At 37.4% G+C, this 23128-nt stretch overlaps 1 protein-coding gene across 1 annotated transcript; it reads left to right on the forward strand.

Moving 5' to 3' along the window:
* Positions 1 to 2583: 2583 nt before the first annotated feature.
* On the forward strand, positions 2584 to 4422 carry LOC117338383. The gene is made up of 3 exons (XM_033899724.1): positions 2584 to 2808; positions 3576 to 3653; positions 4024 to 4422. The coding sequence occupies exons 1-3, from the start codon at positions 2586 to 2588 to the stop codon at positions 4116 to 4118; spliced, it is 396 nt and encodes a 131-aa protein (XP_033755615.1). The 5' UTR covers positions 2584 to 2585; the 3' UTR covers positions 4119 to 4422.
* Positions 4423 to 23128: the final 18706 nt, after the last annotated feature.

Here is a 23128-nt window from a genome sequence, read left to right on the forward strand (position 1 = left end):
ACATTTTTATTGAGTTTATCGCCTGGGTAGCGTGAGGGACGGGTGGTAATCCACATGTCTCACACACGTCTGTACATATGTACATTTTGTCATGATTAGTAGATATTTGGAGACTGATAAACCTACAACAGACGTAATTGAGATTTTGGGATTTTGGAGTTTTGATCAGGACTTTGGTTTACAGACTTGGCTTATAGCATGACTAGGTTATATATGGCCGAGCCTTGATTCCAAAAGGATGCTATAGCTTGAACTCAAATCTTTCCCATCGAATTACCTGATAAATGTAACTGTCGGTCTAACCCTTCCCCTATCTGCAGGTAATACCCAACTAACAGCGCACAAGTTGGTCTGGAGCTTTGTGGTCAGGTAGTCACCCAAACTGACAGCACACAAGTTGGTCCGGAGCTTGTGGTCAGGTAGTCACCCAAACTGACAGCACACAAGTTGGTCCGGGCTTTGTGGTCAGGTAGTCACCCTGCTGACAGCGAACAAGTTGCTCTGGAGCTTTGTGGACAGGAAGTCACCCAAACTGACAGCGAACAAGTTGGTCCGGGCTTTGTGGTCAGGTAGTCACCCTGCTGACAGCGAACAAGTTGATCTGGAGCTTTGTGGACAGGTAGTCACCCTACTGACAGCGCACAATCAAGTTGGTCTGGAGCTTTGTGGTCAGGTAGTCACCCAAACTGACAGCACACAAGTTGGTCCGGGCTTTGTGGTCAGGTAGTCACCCTGCTGACAGCGCACAAGTTGGTCTGGAGCTTTGTGGTCAGGTAGTCACCCAAACTGACAGCACATAAGTTGGTCTGGAGCTTTGTGGTCAGGTAGTCAACCTACTGAAAGCGCATGGTTTGTCCTTTATGGTCAATTTTTATTCAGTAAATAAGTCAATTAACAATTTTGTCTGTCAAAATTTTATTTTCATATAAGAAATCTGAACGGACGAATATTTATCAATATAGATACAAAAGTATCGATTTTCGGATATATTGAATCACATGATTTAAAAAAGAAACTATTGGCTGGAAAGTACGTGATCATGGTATCAATTGGTATTGATGTTTGGTGGACAGATCTCTTGGCTGGCCCGATCATGGTGTTATTTTGTAGTGTTGTTTGGTGGACAGATCTCATTGGCTAGTCCGATCATGGTGTTATTTGGTATTGATGATTGGTGGACAGATCTCATTGGCTAGTCTGTTAATGATGTCGGTTGGTATTGGTGTTTGATGGACATATATCATTGGCTAGTCTGGTCATGGTGTCAATTGGTATTGATGTTTGTTGGACAGATCTTATTGGCTAGTCCGGTCATGATGTTATTTGGTATTGATGTTTGGTGGACAGATCTCATTGGCTAGTCTGTTAATGATGTCGGTTGGTATTGGTGTTTGATGGACATATATCATTGGCTAGTCTGGTCATGGTGTCAAATAGTATTGATGTTTGGTGAACAGATCTCATTGGCTAGTCTGGTCATGGTGTCGGTTGGTATTGGTGTTTGGTGGACAGATCTCATTGGCTAGTCTGGTAATGGTCTTTGTTGGTAATGCTATATTGTCCTTTTGAAGAGCTAGTGTGTAATTATCTATTTATGGTGTTGGCTTGATATTTGAGCTATTTCATGTGTTTTAGTTGCCTCATTTGATCAACGCTTCATTTTCCTAGCGCGTCCTAGCCTGACGGATCATTTGGTGTATGACTCCCCTATCATCACTAACGTGTCTTAGCCGGACGATACAGATAGTGTCCCCAGTATTACTGACGAGTCCTAGCCAGACGGTACAGATGGTGTCCCCAGTATTACTGACGAGTCCTAGCCGGACGATACAGATGGTGTCTCCAGTATTACTGACGAGTCCTAGCCGTACGGTACAGATGGTTTCCCCAGTATTACTGACGAGTCCTAGCCGGACGGTACAGATGGTGTCCCCAGTATTACTGACGAGTCCTAGCCGGACGGTACAGACGGTGTCCCCAGTATTACTGACGAGTCCTAGCCGGACGGTACAGACGGTGTTCCCAGTATTACTGACGAGTCCTAGCCGGACGGTACAGACGGTGTCCCCAGTATTACTGACGAGTCCTAGCCGGACGGTACAGACGGTGTCCCCAGTATTACTGACGAGTCCTAGCCGGACGGTACAGACGGTGTCCCCAGTATTACTGACGAGTCCTAGCCGGACGGTACAGATGGTGTCCCCAGTATTACTGACGAGTCCTAGCCAGACGGTACAGATGGTGTCCCTATCATCACTGACGAGGCCAAAACGGACGGTACAGATGGTGTCCCCTATCATCACTGACGAGGCCAAAACGGACGGTATAGATAGTGTCCCTTACAACACTGACGAGTTCTAACCAGGCGGTACAGCTATAGTTTAATTCGTGTTTCACTCTACTTTATCTTACCCTCAAATTGTTTTGAAGCTTTTAATGTCGTGTGTGTCTTCAGTACAATAAGTAGTTTAGGTATTGGCGTTAGATTTCACCTGTCTGTCAGTTTATACTGTCACGCTTTTATATTGGCCAAGATTGTACTCTAGTCTATGTTGATCCATAGTGTGATCAGAGGCGTGTTCAGGATGGCGAGCGAAAGCGAGCGAAAGCGAGCGCTCGCCTCTGAACAGACATGCACGCGCGAGCGTTCGCGAACGCACGCGTACCGACCCACCGAGCTGTTCGCCAGTAAAATCAAGATGGCTTCCAATGTGATAAACATGGTCAAGCTCACATTAAAAAGTGAAGACGGAAAACTGTCGTATGTGTTTTTTGTCATCCAAGATATCAACGACCGTTGCCATTCCGGTAAGAGTAATATTCTGTTAATAAATAATGATAATCATGAGCTAAAAGATTTTTTTGCACTGAAAACGAACACCAGCACCTCACCGCGTGTTTGATAGTGTTTACATACAATACAAGTGTCGCATCAGAGTCGAACAGAGGAGGGGCTTTCGTATGCCACATCAGCATATGATTGGATCAATAAGATTTGAAAGGCCGTGGTTTATACTAGTATACGATCATAAGATGGAGGGCGGAGTTTAGAATGCCATCACTCATTTCATGCTGAGTAATTAAGCGCATATTCTTTACATGTGTGCGCAGAGTAATCTACGGTCGCTTATAACAGGAACAGGGATAAATCAATCAATGGTTGGATGTAGATATATCTAAAAAAGAAATAACTGAAATAAATAAACAATGTCATCATGTAAAGATCAGTGTTTATAAACGTCTTAGTTAAATTGTCCACTAGTATTTTCATAGAAAAAATAGACGAATTTTCATTCATATTATTTCAAAACGGCTACGCCCTAGGATACGCAAAACTTCACGTGATGTAATACATTAAGCGAAATTGAGAAGTTTACATCATATGTTTGCTTTAGAGTAAGTTTCCAATTTAAGTTCCATTTATTAACAAATATATCTCCTTATATAATATTATAATGTGGTACATGTATAATCCATATTATTTTACATGTAGATTGTGAAATGAAAACGAGATTTGTGTAAATCGTAGAAGTTTGTCTCGAACACGTACTTTAGCTACATTTTATTTTCAACAGATCCTTTCGTGTCGGAATGGCTTTTTAAACGCATGGAAAAGGATTTCCCTCTGAATGGATCGTGTCAGAAAGAATTAAGCATGTGCTTTATTTTGAGTACAATGTATATAAAATGAATATCTGTTTGAGCTTTTTTTATATTTAATTATTGATAACTTAGCTTTAATTATATTGCATTATATGAAGTAATCACCTTTTTATCTATAATTAAAAAATGAGTACGGTAATAAAGTATCACGGGAGATTATATATTTACCCATAAGCTTTGCTCATCTACGTATGTGTAGTCTGTGTTAGCAGCAGTAAGGAGTGTTCTACATTAATCATTGAAAAATGACATCAGATTGCTCAGGCCTACATGCTAAATTTAATTTTGCCTGAATTTTGCACTTGTTCTACGATATCTATGATTAACTTTGATTTTATGTAATACCTTATATCGTTCTAGCTGTTACAGAATCTGTTAAAATTCTGTCATCTATGGGACTTTTGAGAGAAAATCATCAAGTTACTGCAGGCATGTATATACATTTATATATGTAAACATAAATGTCACAACAAGCCATTTCCCGTTGAATATCGCTAACGTTTTCAAGCCGTGTATTGAATATCTTCAGGCGATTACTTTTTAATGCTTAGTAACAACATTATGACGTAATACAATCAATAACATAATGTTATAATAATATAATAATATAACATTTATATATACATGTATATATATAGTCTATTCTCAAACTACGAGTGACCGAACGAAATATTACATATACATTTACATGTATTGACCAGTCTTTACACTGAACTGATGAGCGACAGAGCGGAGTTATAATGATTATATAATGTAGACAAATATTGACCAAACTTTGCACCAGAAATGACAACTCGCTTAATTCGAACACTCGGATAACTCGAAGTTTTCTTGTGACATTTGCTTCAGTTTCAAAGAAAATGTTTTGGTATACATTGTATATACATGAAGCCTGATTTTTGTTATCTTCAATGACTACTGTTTTCTTGAATAAAAAGAAAGCCAGAGAAAATTGGTGTTCTAGCACTTATATTTTCTATATCTTTGTAGATGAATAATTTGTTTTGTCGTTGTTTTAAGCATGCTAAAATATGGGATGTTTAGATAGTTGTAAACAGTTGCTGCACACAAATATTTTAGCACTTTAATTTAGATAAGATGATAATATATTTACATTTTGTAAAGTATAAGCCTATACTATAAATATAAATACTATAAATGGGTATCCGCTGGTATAGAGTAGGACTAAACCTAGGGATTGACGTGCAGAATACATACATTTCAAAAACACTTAAATCCACGGTCAATGAAAAATGGGAGAGTAAATGCAAGAAAATCCAGAAAGAAAACTTTAACCGTAACTGTAAGGAACAGAAATTTATTATAGTTTTAAATTTACACATTTTCAGGAGACCATACTTTATCGTTTATACATTAGCTTTCTTGTATTTAAACAATTCATTACAGAAGAAAATTTCCAAATATTGACTCGTTCACAATAGTATTGATGAAGCAATATTTTTCTTTGGATACGAAATTCTGGACATTCTAATGATTTTACATCATGAAATTCATCATCAATTTTACATAGTAGAGCGAAAATCAAAATCACAACGCGACAAAACAAGATCATTATTTAGTCAGCGTCATTTGCGACTGAGATATATCAAGCAAAACTATCCAATGTACAAGGTATCTAATGTGCGGGGCAGCCAATATTGTGGTGACTGATAGACTGATGGTAAGCCCCGCCCCTAGATTCTGATGGGTTTGTTGTAATTTGTGATTGGACGATAGAGTGCAGGCTGTGGTGGAGTTTCCAACTCCGTTAAAAGAAATTGTAGTGCACGGGAGGCCGCCATTTTGAATACATGCGTGAGCGCACACTACCGTTCAGGATCGCCGATTTATTGTCACGAGAGCGCTCGCGCGATCGCTCGCCATCCTGAACACGCCTCAGGTTACATGACCTATCTTGGCATCTCCATAACGAGGCTATGTGTAAATGACGTTATAGCAACCTGAGTGATACGGCTACATTGTGACATGAATGATCTGTTGGTGACATTGGTGACGTATAACTGACATCACTGATGTGTTAGTGACATTGGTGATGTATAACTGACATCACTGATGTGTAAGTGGTGTTGGTGATGTATAACTGACATCACTGATGTGTTAGTGACATTTGTGACGTATAACTGACATCACTGATGTGTTAGTGACATTGGTGATGTATAACTGACATCACTGATGTGTTAGTGACATTTGTGACGTATAACTGACATCGCTGATGTGTTAGTGACATTGGTGATGTATAACTGACATCACTGATGTGTAAGTGACGTTGGTGACATATAACTGACATCACTGATGTGTTAGTGACATTGGTGATGTATAACTGACATCGCTGATGTGTAAGTGACATTGGTGACGTATAACTGACATCGCTGATGTGTTAGTGACGTTGGTGACGTATAACTGACATCGCTGACGTGTAAGTGACGTTGGTGACGTATAACTGACATCACTGATGTGTTAGTGACATTGGTGATGTATAACTGACATCACTGATGTGTAAGTGACGTTGGTGACGTATAACTGACATCGCTGACGTGTAAGTGACATTGGTGATGTATATATAACTGACATCGCTGATGTGTAAGTGACATTGGTGACGTATACCTGACATCGCTGACGTGTAAGTGATATTGGTGACGTATAACTGACATCGCTGACGTGTAAGTGACATTGGTGACGTATAACTGACATCGCTGATGTGTAAGTGACATTGGTGACGTATGTATGACATCGCTGACGTGTAAGTGACGTTGGTGACGTATAACTGACATCGCTGATGTGTAAGTGGTGTTGGTGATGTATAACTGACATCGCTGATGTGTAAGTGACGTTGGTGATGTATAACTGACATCGCTGATGTGTTAGTGACATTGGGGACGTATAACTGACATCGCTGATGTGTTAGTGACGTTGGTGACGTCTGAATGCCATAGCTCGTGTAATAGTGACGTTGGTGACGTCATAATGACATAGCTGGTGTGTTAGTGTGTTTTATAGTTATACTCGTCTGGTAGAAATATCCCAGTTAATGAACAAATACAATAATATCGATTGACACGTTTAAACAGAACATGTTTGTATATACGTTCCATCGGCGTCCTGCATATTTAAAGGGTGGAGATAATGCAATTTGTAAACAGTATATCTGTTACGATAGTGTTATCCTTGAATGACAGTCTGGTAATACCCTGGAGAGGGAACAGGTAAACAGGTGTTCATCACAACAGTTCGGTAAACACGCTTTGACAGTGGAACGTGATAAAAGTCGGACAAAGTCATCCACTCAGTGACAAGGACAGTTCACTTCAATAATAACTGTTTTCAAAAACAAAGTGAGAGGTCGTTCACACAGATGTACCTGAACGGTTCTCCGATGTACATAATTACGTCATCGTCCTAAAATTTACCTCTTTTCTCAGTTTGAAATGCAAAATTTAAAGTCACCCCGGACTGTCTTTATCATCTAGAATATTAACATATATCCGTTATTGTCACGCTTCATTAGCCAATTTTCATGTTTCCCGTAGCCTTGTCAATTTTGAGTTATTTTCTTTGTAAAAATATAGTACAAATGTATATTCTTTTGTAACTCTCCTTCCTTCAGAGGTTCTGAGAACAAATTCGTCTCCTTTGTTTGACCACTTGACCATTCTCCATCTCCTGAGAAATGTGTCCCATCGCATCCTCAGATCGGAAATCATGTCTTATTATAAAGGTTTTGTGCCATATCTTCCTTCGCGATGTTCAGAATATCACTCAATGCTCCTTCAGTGTCTACAGAGGTGGATTCTGAGATTGCGTGATAATTACTGCAGCATCACTGTTTGAAATCATTTCGAAAAGAGAACATATGACGTTCACCTCACCTACCAATCAATAAAATGGACGGGGCTTACTGCACTCACCTGGCTAACTGTATTATAAGTGGGGGATCCATGGTGGTGGTGATATGGTTTTAAGTTAGATAATAGAATTAAGACCCCTAACCTCGGCCCTAAGGACCTCGATTTGTTCTCACACTTATTGGACAGTTTGGGCTTGTTCCAATACAGAAATAATGTTAAGTAGATGGAACGAAAGTTTACATCTGCCATTGTCACTAAGCTTGTAAGACTCGTGTTTGGTGACTCTATAAATGATGTGTAAAGGCAGAATGTTTTTATTGTAGACAATTTCCTCTTCATATACATTTGTATACGATGATACGTACAAATGTATTCACTTTTAACATGAAAGCATCTAATCTAAAGCGCATGTCTCGGCGTTGTGACATTGTATTCAGATTTACTCCGCAGAAAACGTATATATTTTGTATATCGTACTGACGAATACAACCAGTGACAGTGACACAGCGAATTCTGACAGGAATGTGTACTGGGTAGGTATAGGTGTATGTAGGGCACGTGGGGTACCTGGAATGTGACACAAACAGGTGACATACGTAACCGTGTTTACATCACAAAAGATACCATGAAAACCAATGCGCGTTCTCCACAACTAGGTCAGGCGAACTCATCTAAATCAGAAAATAAATGTGACTTGCGAAATTCTTGAACCGATAACGTACTTATCATGTACTGAATACTCATTTCCAGGACAATTCCAATCTTGAAAGTTAACTTCTCTAAGATTGCAGTCCAAAGTGACGATTCTATATTACGGTGGCTAATCTCACAATCCGCATGACTACACGTGTACGCAGTGAATATTTTGTGCATGCTGCCTTTGTGTACGTAGTGAGCAGTTTTTGTACGAGGCTACACGTGTACGTAGTAAATTGTTTTTGTACGAGGCTACACGTTTACGTAGAAAATGTGAAGCGGGACTGGACTGGGTCGATCATCGGTGACCAGGTAGCTCATGGTAGAGCATCCGGCTAGGGTTCGGAGGTCCCGGGTTCGAACCCCGGTCTGGCCTCTACATTTTCTCTTCTTCTGTTACAAAATTGGCGCCTAACTAAGATACCAACGATAGTGGTATAAGGGTCTCGTGTGTCTTCAAGGGCTCTGGTCGCTATATTTTCTCCTCTCCTGATACATATGTACGGGGCTACACTGAACGTCGTGAATAGTTTGTGTACGGGGCTACACTTGTACGTAGTGAATAGTTTGTGTACGAGACTACACGTGTACGTAATAGTTTGTGTACGAGGCTACACTTGTACGTAGTGAATAGTTTGTGTACGAGGCTACACGTGTACGTAATTAATAGTTTGTGTACGAGACTACACGTGTATGTAGTGAATAGTTTGTGTACGAGACTACACGTGTACGTAGTGAATAGTTTATGTACGAGGCTACACGTGTACTAAATAGTTTGTGTACGAGACTACACGTGTACGTAGTGAATAGTTTGTGTACGAGACTACACGTGTACGTAGTGAATAGTTTGTGTACGAGACTACACGTGTACATAGTGAATAGTTTGTGTACGAGACTACACGTGTACGTAATATTTTGTGTACGAGGCTACACGTGTACTAAATAGTTTGTGTACGAGACTACACGTGTATGTAGTGAATAGTTTGTGTACGAGACTACACGTGTACGTAGTGAATAGTTTGTGCACGAGGCTACACGTGTATGTAGTGAATAGTTTGTGTACGAGACTATACGTGTACGTAGTGAATAGTTTGTGTACGAGGCTACACGTGTACGTAGTGAATAGTTTGTGTACGAGACTACACGTGTACGTAGTGAATAGTTTGTGTACGAGGCTGCACGTGTACGTAGGGAATAGTTTGTGTACGAGGCTACACGTGTACGTAGTGAATAGTTTGTGTACGAGGCTACACGTGTACGTAGTGAATAGTTTGTGTACGAGACTACACGAGTACGTAGTGAATAGTTTGTGTACGAGACTACACGTGTACGTAGTGAATAGTTTTTGTACGAGGCTACACGTGTACGTAGTGAATAGTTTGTGTACGAGACTACACGTGTACGTAGTGAATAGTTTGTGTACGAGGCTGCACGTGTACGTAGGGAATAGTTTGTGTACGAGGCTACACGTGTACGTAGTGAATAGTTTGTGCACGAGGCTACACGTGTACGTAGTGAATAGTTTGTGCACGAGGCTACACGTGTACGTAGTGAATAGTTTGTGTACGAGACTACACGTGTACATAGTGAATAGTTTGTGCATGAGGCTACACGTGTACGTAGTGAATAGTTTGTGCACGAGGCTACACGTGTACGTAGTGAATAGTTTTTGTACGAGACTACACGTGTACGTAGTGAATAGTTTGTGTACGAGGCTACACGTGTATGTAGTGAATAGTTTGTGTACGAGACTACACGTGTACGTAGTGAATAGTTTGTGTACGAGACTACACGTGTATGTAGTGAATAGTTTGTGTACGAGACTACACTTGTACGTAATAGTTTGTGTACAAGACTACACTTGTACGTAATAGTTTGTGTACGAGGCTACATGTGCACTTAATGAATAGTTTGTGTACGATGCTACACGTGCACTTAATGAATAGTTTGTGTACAAGGCTATGTTCATTTTGGAAAGGTCCTCTGCCCGAGTTGTTTTCGAGGTCACATGTATTTTAATTTTCTGTTCAGCACTTCTCATCTTTTCGCCCTGTAATGTGTAGGTTGCCATCATGTATATATTCGATTTTCGTCTGTTTTTAATAAGAAATCATTGTCGAGTGTTTCGGGTACGACAGGGGTCACACGAGGATGTACTAACGTTAAGTACATGTTGATCTAAAATAGCCCAGACATAACAATAAGCTGTATCTTGTCGTCGAAAAGCGTCCTTATTTATCACCTTTCCAGAATGCTTGCCAAATTTGTTCATTTTATTATTGTCCTCATTCCGGGTTTTGTCGAGCGTAACAATTTATGGTACGCTGCCACACGCAATGATCCCCTGAACGGATCATATTTTTAATCACCGAAATTTCGTCTGTCCATATTTCAGTCCATACACGAAACTGGGGTGATAGAGGTGCATATCCGTCCTCCAAACAGTTGGTTACGCAATGGTGATTATGATATAATGATATTATCATTTTATGATGTCTGATGTGTCAAAAAGAATATGACAAATAAGTAAATTTCAAGTTAAAGCTGATCGTATTTTTCAATCCGAAAATAATCACTTAGTGTAGTAACCGAGCTGTATCCAGTGGTCACAAATCGCGTGCAAACTTAAAGCGATTTTGTTTTTTCTTTAAACATTTGATTTTGTCGTATCATTATTAACTGATGTTTCCAGACGTACTGCTGTTGTTCCTACTATTATCTGTGTACAGTTTTCGTCTTGTCCCAAACAAAGACCCGGTAACTCGACAAATTACGGACTAATTTGTGTCGCTATCATCAATAACCCCATAGCTAATAGTTAACTACTACCAATCAGTTACTCGCGTGCTAACCATGTCCCTCTACTTTACCTACAACACATATTTAAACCAACACGATATATTTACATTTTCAAGACAATTCCGATATACACACTCACTAGAAAGAAGTGCAATTTAAAGGATTATAAATTACTTCAAAAGGGTACATGCAGGCACAGGGACACGAGGAATGTGCTGTACACATTACTAAAGAAGATCCAAATACACATAAACAGTAACAAATCTCCAGGTCCCTGTGTATTTGCAAGTGGCTGGCGTCAGAGGCGACTAAATCTGGGATCGTATCTTTTCTTCTCTTTTTAAACACTGTTTTTCGTCCTAATGTCTCCCTTGGCACTGCTCACCTTAGGTGTAGTTGGATGCTTCTGTCAGGTTTGTTTTGTTCTATCCTCTGACCAATAGTAAGTACTTCTACGTACTTAGAGCACTGCATTAAGGGATTCGACGACTATTTCTCCCGCTGTCAATAAAATGTGCCCTTGATCATAACTCCCTTAGCATTACTTTGGTTGTGATATATAAGATGTTTGGTGTGTGGAGATATACTGTGATTGATATATAAGATGATTGGTGTGTGGAGATATACTGTTATTGATATATAAGATGTTTGGTGTGTGGAGATGTACTGTGATTGATATATAAGATGTTTGGTGTGTGGAGATATACTGTGATTGATATATAAGATGTTTGGTGTGTGGAGATATACTGTGATTGATATATAAGATGTTTGGTGTGTGGAGATGTTACTGTGATTGATATATAAGATGTTTGGTGTGTGGAGATATACTGTGATTGATATATAAGATGTTTGGTGTGTGGAGATGTTCTGTGATTGATATATAAGATGTTTGGTGTGTGGAGATATACTGTCATTGATATATAAGATGTTTGGTGTGTGGAGATATACTGTGATTGATATATAAGATGTTTGGTGTGTGGAGATGTTCTGTCATTGATATATAAGATGTTTGGTGTGTGGAGATGTACTGTGATTGATATATAAGATGTTTGGTGTGTGGAGATATACTGTGATTGATATATAAGATGTTTGGTGTGTGGAGATATACTGTGATTGATATATAAGATGTTTGGTGTGTGGAGATGTTCTGTGATTGATATATAAGATGTTTGGTGTGTGGAGATATACTGTGATTGATATATAAGATGTTTGGTGTGTGGAGATGTTCTGTGATTGATATATAAGATGTTTGGTGTGTGGAGATATTCTGTGATTGATATATAAGATGTTTGGTGTGGAGATGTTCTGTGATTGATATATAAGATGTTTGGTGTGTGGAGATGTTCTGTGATTGATATATAAGATGTTTGGTGTGTGGAGATATACTGTGATTGATATATAAGATGTTTGGTGTGTGGAGATATACTGTGATTGATATATAAGATGTTTGGTGTGTGGAGATATTCTGTGATTGATATATAAGATGTTTGGTGTGTGGAGATATTCTGTGATTGATATATAAGATGTTTGGTGTGTGGAGATGTTCTGTGATTGATATATAAGATGTTTGGTGTGTGGAGATATACTGTGATTGATATATAAGATGTTTGGTGTGTGGAGATATACTGTGATTGATATATAAGATGTTTTGGTGTGTGGAGATATTCTGTGATTGATATATAAGATGTTTGGTGTGTGGAGATATACTGTGATTGATATATAAGATGTTTGGTGTGTGGAGATGTACTGTGATTGATATATAAGATGTTTGGTGTGGAGATATACTGTGATTGATATATAAGATGTTTGGTGTGTGGAGATATACTGTGATTGATATATAAGATGTTTGGTGTGTGGAGATATACTGTGATTGATATATAAGATGTTTGGTGTGTGGAGATATACTGTGATTGATATATAAGATGTTTGGTGTGTGGAGATATACTGTGATTGATATATAAGATGTTTGGTGTGTGGAGATATACTGTGATTGATATATAAGATGTTTGGTGTGTGGAGATATACTGTGATTGATATATAAGATGTTTGGTGTGTGGAGATGTTCTGTGATTGATATATAAGATGTTTGGTGTGTGGAGATATTCTGTGATTGATATATAAGATGTTTGGTGTGGAGATGTTCTGTGATTGATATATAAGATGTTTGGTGTGTGGAGATATACTGTGATTGATATATAAGATGTTTGGTGTGTGGAGATATACTGTGATTGATATATAAGATGTTTGGTGTGTGGGTCCCGTGTTGTTTGTTTTGGTGGTGGAGTTTCTGTGAGTTATGTGTTGGGGTTTGGGGTTTTCGTGATGGATATTAAAAAAGATGTTTTGGTGTGTGGGTTACTGTTTGATATTAAGATGTTTGGGGTGTGGAGAATCTGTATTTATAAAAGTTTTTTTGTGTGGGAGAATCTGTGATTTTATATAGTGTTTTGTGTGGGTTTATGATTGTATAAAAGATGTTGGGTGTAGAGATAACTGTGATTTTATTATATAAGATGTTTGGTGGGAGATTTCTGTTATTATATATAAAGTTTTTGGGGGGAAAACGTATTGATGTATAAATTTTGGGGTGGAGATTCGTGATGTATATAAGGTTTGGGGTGGGAGAGTTTGTATTTTAATATAAAAGTTTGGTGTGGAGATTACTGTGATTGATATTTTAAGGTTTTTGGGGTGGGATTTATGTGATTGATATATAAGATGTTTGGTGTGTGGGATACTTTAAAGATATATAAGATGTTTGGTGTGGAGATGTACTGTGATTGATATATAAGATGTTTGGTGTGTGGAGATATACTGTGATTGATATATAAGATGTTTGGTGTGTGGAGATATACTGTGATTGATATATAAGATGTTTGGTGTGGAGATATACTGTGATTGATATATAAGATGTTTGGTGTGTGGAGATATACTGTGATTGATATATAAGATGTTTGGTGTGTGGAGATGTTCTGTGATTGATATATAAGATGTTTGGTGTGTGGAGATGTTCTGTGATTGATATATAAGATGTTTGGTGTGTGGAGATATACTGTGATTGATATATAAGATGTTTGGTGTGTGGAGATATACTGTGATTGATATATAAGATGTTTGGTGTGGAGATGTTCTGTGATTGATATATAAGATGTTTGGTGTGTGGAGATGTTCTGTGATTGATATATAAGATGTTTGGTGTGGAGATGTTCTGTGATTGATATATAAGATGTTTGGTGTGTGGAGATATACTGTGATTGATATATAAGATGTTTGGTGTGTGGAGATATACTGTGATTGATATATAAGATGTTTGGTGTGGAGATGTACTGTGATTGATATATAAGATGTTTGGTGTGTGGAGATATTCTGTGATTGATATATAAGATGTTTGGTGTGTGGAGATGTTCTGTGATTGATATATAAGATGTTTGGTGTGTGGAGATATACTGTGATTGATATATAAGATGTTTGGTGTGTGGAGATATACTGTGATTGATATATAAGATGTTTGGTGTGTGGAGATGTTCTGTGATTGATATATAAGATGTTTGGTGTGTGGAGATGTTCTGTGATTGATATATAAGATGTTGGTGTGTGGAGATGTTCTGTGATTGATATATAAGATGTTTGGTGTGTGGAGATATACTGTGATTGATATATAAGATGTTTTGTGTGTGGAGATGTTCTGTGATTGATATATAAGATGTTTGGTGTGTGGAGATGTTCTGTGATTGATATATAAGATGTTTGGTGTGTGGAGATATTCTGTGATTGATATATAAGATGTTTGGTGTGTGGAGATGTTCTGTGATTGATATATAAGATGTTTGGTGTGTGGAGATATACTGTGATTGATATATAAGATGTTTGGTGTGTGGAGATATACTGTGATTGATATATAAGATGTTTGGTGTGGAGATATACTGTGATTGATATATAAGATGTTTGGTGTGTGGAGATATACTGTGATTGATATATAAGATGTTTGGTGTGTGGAGATATTCTGTGATTGATATATAAGATGTTTGGTGTGGAGATATACTGTGATTGATATATAAGATGTTTGGTGTGTGGAGATATACTGTGATTGATATATAAGATGTTTGGTGTGTGGAGATATACTGTGATTGATATATAAGATGTTTGGTGTGTGGAGATATACTGTGATTGATATATAAGATGTTTGGTGTGTGGAGATGTACTGTGATTGATATATAAGATGTTTGGTGTGTGGAGATATTCTGTGATTGATATATAAGATGTTTGGTGTGGAGATATACTGTGATTGATATATAAGATGTTTTGGTGTTGAGATGTTCTGTGATTGATATATAAGATGTTTGGTGTGGGAGATGTTCTGTGATTGATATATAAGGTGTTTGGTGTGTGGAGATGTTCTGTTATTGATATATAAGATGTTTGGTGTGGAGATGTTCTGTGATTGATATATAAGATGTTTGGTGTGTGGAGATGTTCTGTGATTGATATATAAGATGTTTGGTGTGTGGAGATACACTGTGATTGATATATAAGATGTTTGGTGTTGAGATGTTCTGTGATTGATATATAAGATGTTTGGTGTGTGGAGATGTTCTGTCATTGATATATAAGATGTTTGGTGTGGAGATGTTCTGTGATTGATATATAAGATGTTTGGTGTGTGGAGATATCTGTGATTGATATATAAGATGTTTGGTGTGTGGAGATGTTCTGTGATTGATATATAAGATGTTTGGTGTGTGGAGATGTTCTGTGATTGATATATAAGATGTTTGGTGTGGAGATATACTGTGATTGATATATAAGATGTTTGGTGTGTGGAGATATACTGTGATTGATATATAAGATGTTTGGTGTGGAGATATACTGTGATTGATATATAAGATGTTTGGTGTGTGGAGATGTTCTGTGATTGATATATGAGATGTTTGGTGTGGAGATGTTCTGTCATTGATATATAAGATGTTTGGTGTGTGGAGATATACTGTGATTGATATATAAGATGTTTGGTGTGGAGATGTTCTGTGATTGATATATAAGATGTTTTGTATGGAGATATACTGTGATTGATATATAAGATGTTTGGTGTGGAGATATACTTGTGATTGATATATAAGATGTTTGGTGTGGAGATAGTACTGTGATTGATATATAAGATGTTTGGTGTGTGAGATATTTACTGTGATTGCTATATAAGATGTTTGGTGGTGGAGAGTTCTGTGATGATATATAAGATGTTTGGTGTGTGGAGATATACTGTGATTGATATATAAGATGTTTGGTGTGGAGATATACTGTGATTGATATATAAGATGTTTGGTGTGTGGAGATGTTCTGTGATTGATATATAAGATGTTTGGTGTGTGGAGATATACTGTGATTGATATATAAGATGTTTGGTGTGGAGATATACTGTGATTGATATATAAGATGTTTGTGTGTGGAGATGTTCTGTGATTGATATATAAGATGTTTGGTGTGGAGATATACTGTGATTGATATATAAGATGTTTGGTGTGTGGAGATATACTGTGATTGATATATAAGATGTTTGGTGTGTGGAGATGTTCTGTGATTGATATATAAGATGTTTGGTGTGGAGATATTCTGTGATTGATATATAAGATGTTTGGTGTGGAGATGTTCTGTGATTGATATATAAGATGTTTGGTGTGTGGAGATATACTGTGATTGATATATAAGATGTTTGGTGTGGAGATATACTGTGATTGATATATAAGATGTTTGGTGTGGAGATATACTGTGATTGATATATAAGATGTTTGGTGTGTGGAGATGTACTGTGATTGATATATAAGATGTTTGGTGTGTGGAGATATACTGTGATTGATATATAAGATGTTTGGTGTGTGGTGATATACTGTGATTGATATATAAGATGTTTGGTGTGTGGAGATATACTGTGATTGATATATAAGCTGTTTGTTGTGTGGAGATATACTGTGATTGATATATAAGATGTTTGGTGTGTGGAGATGTTCTGTGATTGATATATAAGATGTTTGGTGTGTGGAGATGTTCTCTGATTGATATATAAGATGTTTGGTGTGGAGATGTTCTGTGATTGATATATAAGATGTTTGGTGTGTGGAGATGTTCTGTCATTGATATATAAGATGTTTGGTGTGTGGAGATGTTCTGTGATTGATATATAAGATGTTTGGTGTGTGGAGATGTTCTGTCATTGATATATAAGATGTTTGGTGTGGAGATACAGTATACTGTGATTGATATATAAGGTGTTTGGTGTGTGGAGACATACTGTGATTGATATATAAGATGTTTGATTAGTTAAGGTTACCATAGCCTAGTGGGCTAATGGGTTAGTCTTTCATTAATTATTATCACGACGCGAGTTCGAATCCTACGGAGGCCCACTTTTTTTTTCTTCTTTTTTTCTTTATCCTTTTTTTTTATTTTCAAAATCAATGCCATATGAAAGATGCTCTTGATCGTAGTACTGTATTGCCTGTATATTTCATCAACAAATAATGTAATACTCAAGAAATAAATCACAAGGTTTTCTCGGGGTTTCTTTGCTGTTTTTCTATTAGAAAGAGGTCGATCTCAGAACTAAACAGTACATGGTAGAATAGAAATAATCAACTTTGACTCGTGTATTGTTGCAGGATATACAACTCGGACTTGAATATTTTGCAATTTTAATTAATAACTCAGGCCTGCGGCCTTCGTTATTAATTTAATTGCAAAATATCCTCGTCCTCGTTGTATATCCTGCAATAATACATGAATCATCGTTAATTATTTCTTAAGCAAAGCTCGAAAAGTGCCAAGGCGGTTACGGGTCAACAATAAAAAAGTCAAAATAATCAAAAAAGCCAAGGAAAATCTGGTGATAAAATGTGTCCGACACAGGACAAATAACAACTGCATATGCAGGTTTTCGACGACGTATTTTAAGGAAACGTTAAGTAACGATGTGTATTTTATAGAGGCGTAGATGAGCTGCAACCACTTGTAGAAACTTCAATGACTATTGTCCTTAAAATAACTAAAAACTGTGTGTATCATACCCATATACAATACATATGTAACATTACAGAGATTTTTTATCATAGCGAGGTGGTTTTCCATTAACCATGTATTTGTGTTACTTTTTCTACATGTTTAACAATGTTTTTACAATAACGAAACACGTGTATGAGACTGAATCTGTTGAAGCCTGTGTTCTCCTTAGATACATTTTTAATTTGGTGACGGGTACAAAGAAATGATGAGGTCCACGTGGCGTTACGGAACCGTGGTCAGGTAATATAAGCGGCGGTCGTTGGGTTCGCCGACAGTACTGGTGCCATGACGGAGAGGACGCTTCCCATAAGTTGACCTAAGGTTAATATAATCGTTAAGAAATATTATTTTCAAGAATGCAATGGCAATGCATGTTTTCACTGTCTGATAATAAGTTGAATTCAATTAGTAAAAAGTAATCCAATGGCATGCCCTTATAACCCTGGTCCTGTCCGTCTACACCACGTGACTGCTAGAGAACAGGAGCCTTGTCCGACATGCTGAATAACTGTGACGCTCGCATTTCTAAGGATACAATTTGCGGAAACTAATATATTTAATTGTGATTAACAAAAGAGTAATGTAAAATGAAATACATACTTTAAATAATTTATAGATTTTTTTTAAAGAATACGATACATTATTGTGCTATCATTGAGAGATACCATGACATTACCGAAGCTAAATATTACGAGTTAGCGTGCTCTCGATTGGTGAGCGTAATGTTATACGAGGATTAGGAAGCAACTCGACCCAGCAAGGTGAGAGGTGCGAAACTGATGGAATGAGAGATAGCTTTAATTGTGCTAATCTAACGTAAAGGATCTTGAAGAGTGCCAATGGAGCTCAAATCAGATAAACAGACAGAATGCATTTAGTAGAGTAATAGGGTAATTTTATATACACGTATCTGACAAAAAATCTTCTGAAAAGGAGGATGGAAAATCTCGCGGTACATACGGATATTGCAGATCGTTAATTAGTCAACGGACCAAATAATCGCAACAGTTTGATGTACGTATAAGTGTTGATGTATTTTTTTAAATTAAGCTGAATATGTGAGCATTGTTAACTTAGTCTATACATATTGATATATATAGTATTTGCCAGCAATTTGGATAGGTACTCGGTGTTCGCACGTTGGAATGTCTACACCGGGAGCTTAGTCAGGATCTGAAAGCTAGTAACTATTGTCAGCGCTATTAACTGTATTTGGATGTATTTGTAACAACAGCGCCAACTGACGGATACCAGTCATTTAGCTAGCAGCAAAACCATACCTCAATGTTTTTTCCTGAAAACAGCATAGCCAAATCCAGGTTACATTTTTATCAGCAATAAATTCCATGCTGTTATTAGTATGAAAGGCCGTCAGATACTGGTGATAATGATACTAACGTGTACAACCATTTTTCATAGCCCACGTCCTCTTTTTCACCTTTAAGTCTCTTTGTTATAAACAGTCATACACGAAATCAGGACATTTTATTCCTTTGGTTACATGTATGACAATAGTCTTTCGAAAATTCAAAACTAATTGGCGGTATTGTTAACCAAAAAATATACCATTGGTACATCACGTATTTTACTAGGTCACACAACCGTGTACAGTACTTGTATCGCTATGAAACTTTCTTAGTAGTTCTCGTAACAGGTGAATGCAGGAGTTGGGTTTGCTTTGGGTTAGCAATGCCTGACTGATAGACATGTTACAGTGTTATCATACTGAAATGTCACCATGGCTACGGCCTCTACTACTAACTTTAAAGCTGAACGTCCGGAGCAAAGGGCAACATAATCTTCTCCCCACTGACGAAACAAGGGGGAAGTCAAATCCAAAAACCAGTTGTCTCTTGTATGATATAGTGTGCGGAGTAAAACTCCAAATGTCCGAACGAAATTAACATTATGAGTTTTCAAGCGTGTCTTAAACGCAAAGAAAATTCAAAATACCGTTCATAGAGTGTCACTGATGCACATTGTTTGCATTTAAATACTTAAATTTAAAATGTAGCAATATGCATACAACAAAACATCGATAAAATTTTAGATCAGTGAAGTTGACAATGTTCAAAGCTAACCAGCAATCCAATAGACGTCAGGTAAAATCGGAATTCGAGTCTATTCTCTTTTCTTTTCTCGATAAGTTCTAACGAATCATTTCCTTTCCTAAGGAAATAGTCAGGTTTTGCCGATTCCACTCACTTTTGCGTCTCTCTTTTTTTTTTTCTTTTTTTTTCTTCAGAATCTGTTTGCGTTTTCGCTTTTTTGTATGGACTGTAAAACCCGCCGTTGCATTGTGGGACTAACTTTCAGAGAAACTTGGTCCGGCAGCCACAGTTATTATTTTTGGTAATTCCCCGTATACTTTCATAAATATACATTTTCTTTCAATTTCTGATTCATGATAGTCTGTTAGGTATGTATCCAGTCCGAAAACTGTAAAAAGCTCAAAATGTAAACATTGATATATGTTTCTTCGTGAGTATGTCGCTGTAAAACATCTAGATCACCACCAAAATGAATTTACTGGATCGAGGGTTTCATATTGAGTTGTGTTTACTTCTTAAACTCTAAGGTAAGTGAAGAAAATACAATAAGAGCTTACCAACTTGTACACGAAATCGTCGATGTAATTCAAATTCGATAACTTTTTGTTTACTGATAATGATTTCGGTACCGACATATCACAGCAACATAGCCTCACAAATTACATATTGTTATTAGGGGACAGAACATGAGTACAGATTTACACGGAGACACCTGTACAGGTACGAGGGTAATCAGACCAGGTGTACAGATGATGGTAAATATCATCTGATTACTGACAAATCTGCCAGGTAAATCAGTCCATGTCATATCCTCAAATTAGGAACCGGGGAGGTGATAAGGGAAACAAGTACTCCTCGATATCAATGTTATGGAGGTCAAGTTTGTCAAATTAGAATCTATATAAAATATTAAAACCTGCAGTGAGAGTGAACTTGCCATTTAACGAATGCCACAGACTGACAGGAGATACTCCATTGTTTTGCGCTAGTTATAAATATACGATGTCTATTGTCACAAAACGTGCCACACACTATCGGAGATAAGTTGAAAAAAAAGTCGGTAATATCTTGATACAAAGAGCAGCCTAAAGTGAAGTATATCAATTCTTCCCTGCAGTACATAAATTTTCCCCTCAAAAGTTTGTCATTGTTAGCATTGTTAGGTACAATAACTAGCTCTAAGTACACATTTGCATTGTTGGTTTGGCAAACCTTTGTTATAAATAGGATCGAGACATTTGTCCGATTTATGTTGAAAAGAATATACAAAAGACAGCTGAGTGACTGGCAGCTTTAAATATGAGCTCAGTAATAGATACAGCTATGGCCGAATAAAGAATGTGTCTTACTTGTCCTTCAAAAACTCCTGGGTGATGGTAAGGGCAAAAAGTGGGGACATCCGAAGGGAAATTAGAACAACACAAATAAACCAACAGAATGTTTGAATAGATAAGAGGCGGCAACTAACTCCGTATTAGGTAATATATTGTATATGTGAGAGGGGATAACTAGTCCCGTATGTGGTAATATGTAGGAGATGAGGGAGCTAACCTCGTATTGGGTAATATGTATTACTTGAGGGAACTTACCTCGTACTGGGTAATATAGATGACACGAGGGAACTAACCTCGTATTGGGTAATATGTATGACAGGATGGCACTAAATCTCGTTTAGGGTAATATATATGTAGACGAGGGAACCAACTTCGTTTTGTGTATATATATGACAGGATGCAACTAACCTCGTATTGGGTAATATGTAGGATATGAGGGAACTAACCTCGTATTGGGTAACATGTATGACACGAGGGAACTTACCTCGTATTGGGTAATATGTATTACTCGAGGGAACTTACCTCGTACTGGGTAATATAGATGACACGAGGGAACTAACCTCGTATTGGGTAATATGTATGACAGGACGGAACTTATCCCATGTCGATAATATTTATACATATGAGACGAGGGAACTGTCCTCGTATTGGATGATTTGTGTCATTTCCGTGCAGATACTGGCTGGAGACGTGATGAGCATCATTAGTACCTACTCAGTTGATACATCGACATGACAGGTGTCGGAACACCTGGTTCTCGTCTCATTTTCCACTGGTCTCAATTTTATGTCCTTAGTTTTATACTTCACGTCTATTTTGCCAATTCGCCGTTTAATTACGAATTCAAATGAATTTTTGTTACAATGTATATATCTATTATGTTGTTTTTTTCACGTATTCTTTAGCAATACCCACGAAATGAAATGAAATGTCAATATATATCAATGATACATGTCACTAACCTAAGAGCAATAGTAACAAAGATACTATAGAAATGTGCTTGGTTTGCATAAACTGTGGAAAGCTGAATCTGGCAAGCTGTGTCAACTGTCATATTTAATGGAGAACACGCCTGTCCATTATACAAATTGAGCGAGATTTTATCGGAACGGTATTTTATTTGGTTAAAAGCCTGCGATGTGTGCCGCACTCACTGACCGATATTTACTTCAGATTGTCCGCTAGAGGGCGTTGGCCTAGATTAACCTGCTATCGTAATACGTTACCAAACAGTTAAAATGTCTTCGTAACATGAAAGATTATATAATTGGTATCTAGGATATTGTTTTTACATTTAATTAAATTTCAATCAATGTAATCTATATCATTAAATCTGCATTTGTGTTAAACTACAATATTGTAAAACAGGAATTGAGTCTGAGATAGTACCTGCTACCTCCCGCAATGTAAAGATAGAAAACAAACTAAAACAATGATATACGATTGAAGTAGTAGGCCCAGAAATAAACAAAGGTCGGAAGAATCTCACTCGATGAACTGGCAGATAATAGGAAGGCATTTCGTACACTTGATAGTTATCAGAGAGAGCCGCACGAAATCCACAGATAAGTTAATACATTGCATGCATCTGATCAATTAGCTTCCATTAACACAACCAATCCGTGTGATTAATCTTTAAAAGACACTAAATACGTGGATCCTCCAGGTA

This window comes from Pecten maximus, chromosome 11, assembly GCF_902652985.1.
Source record: "Pecten maximus chromosome 11, xPecMax1.1, whole genome shotgun sequence".
In the NCBI taxonomy this organism is placed as follows: Eukaryota; Metazoa; Mollusca; class Bivalvia; order Pectinida; family Pectinidae; genus Pecten; species Pecten maximus.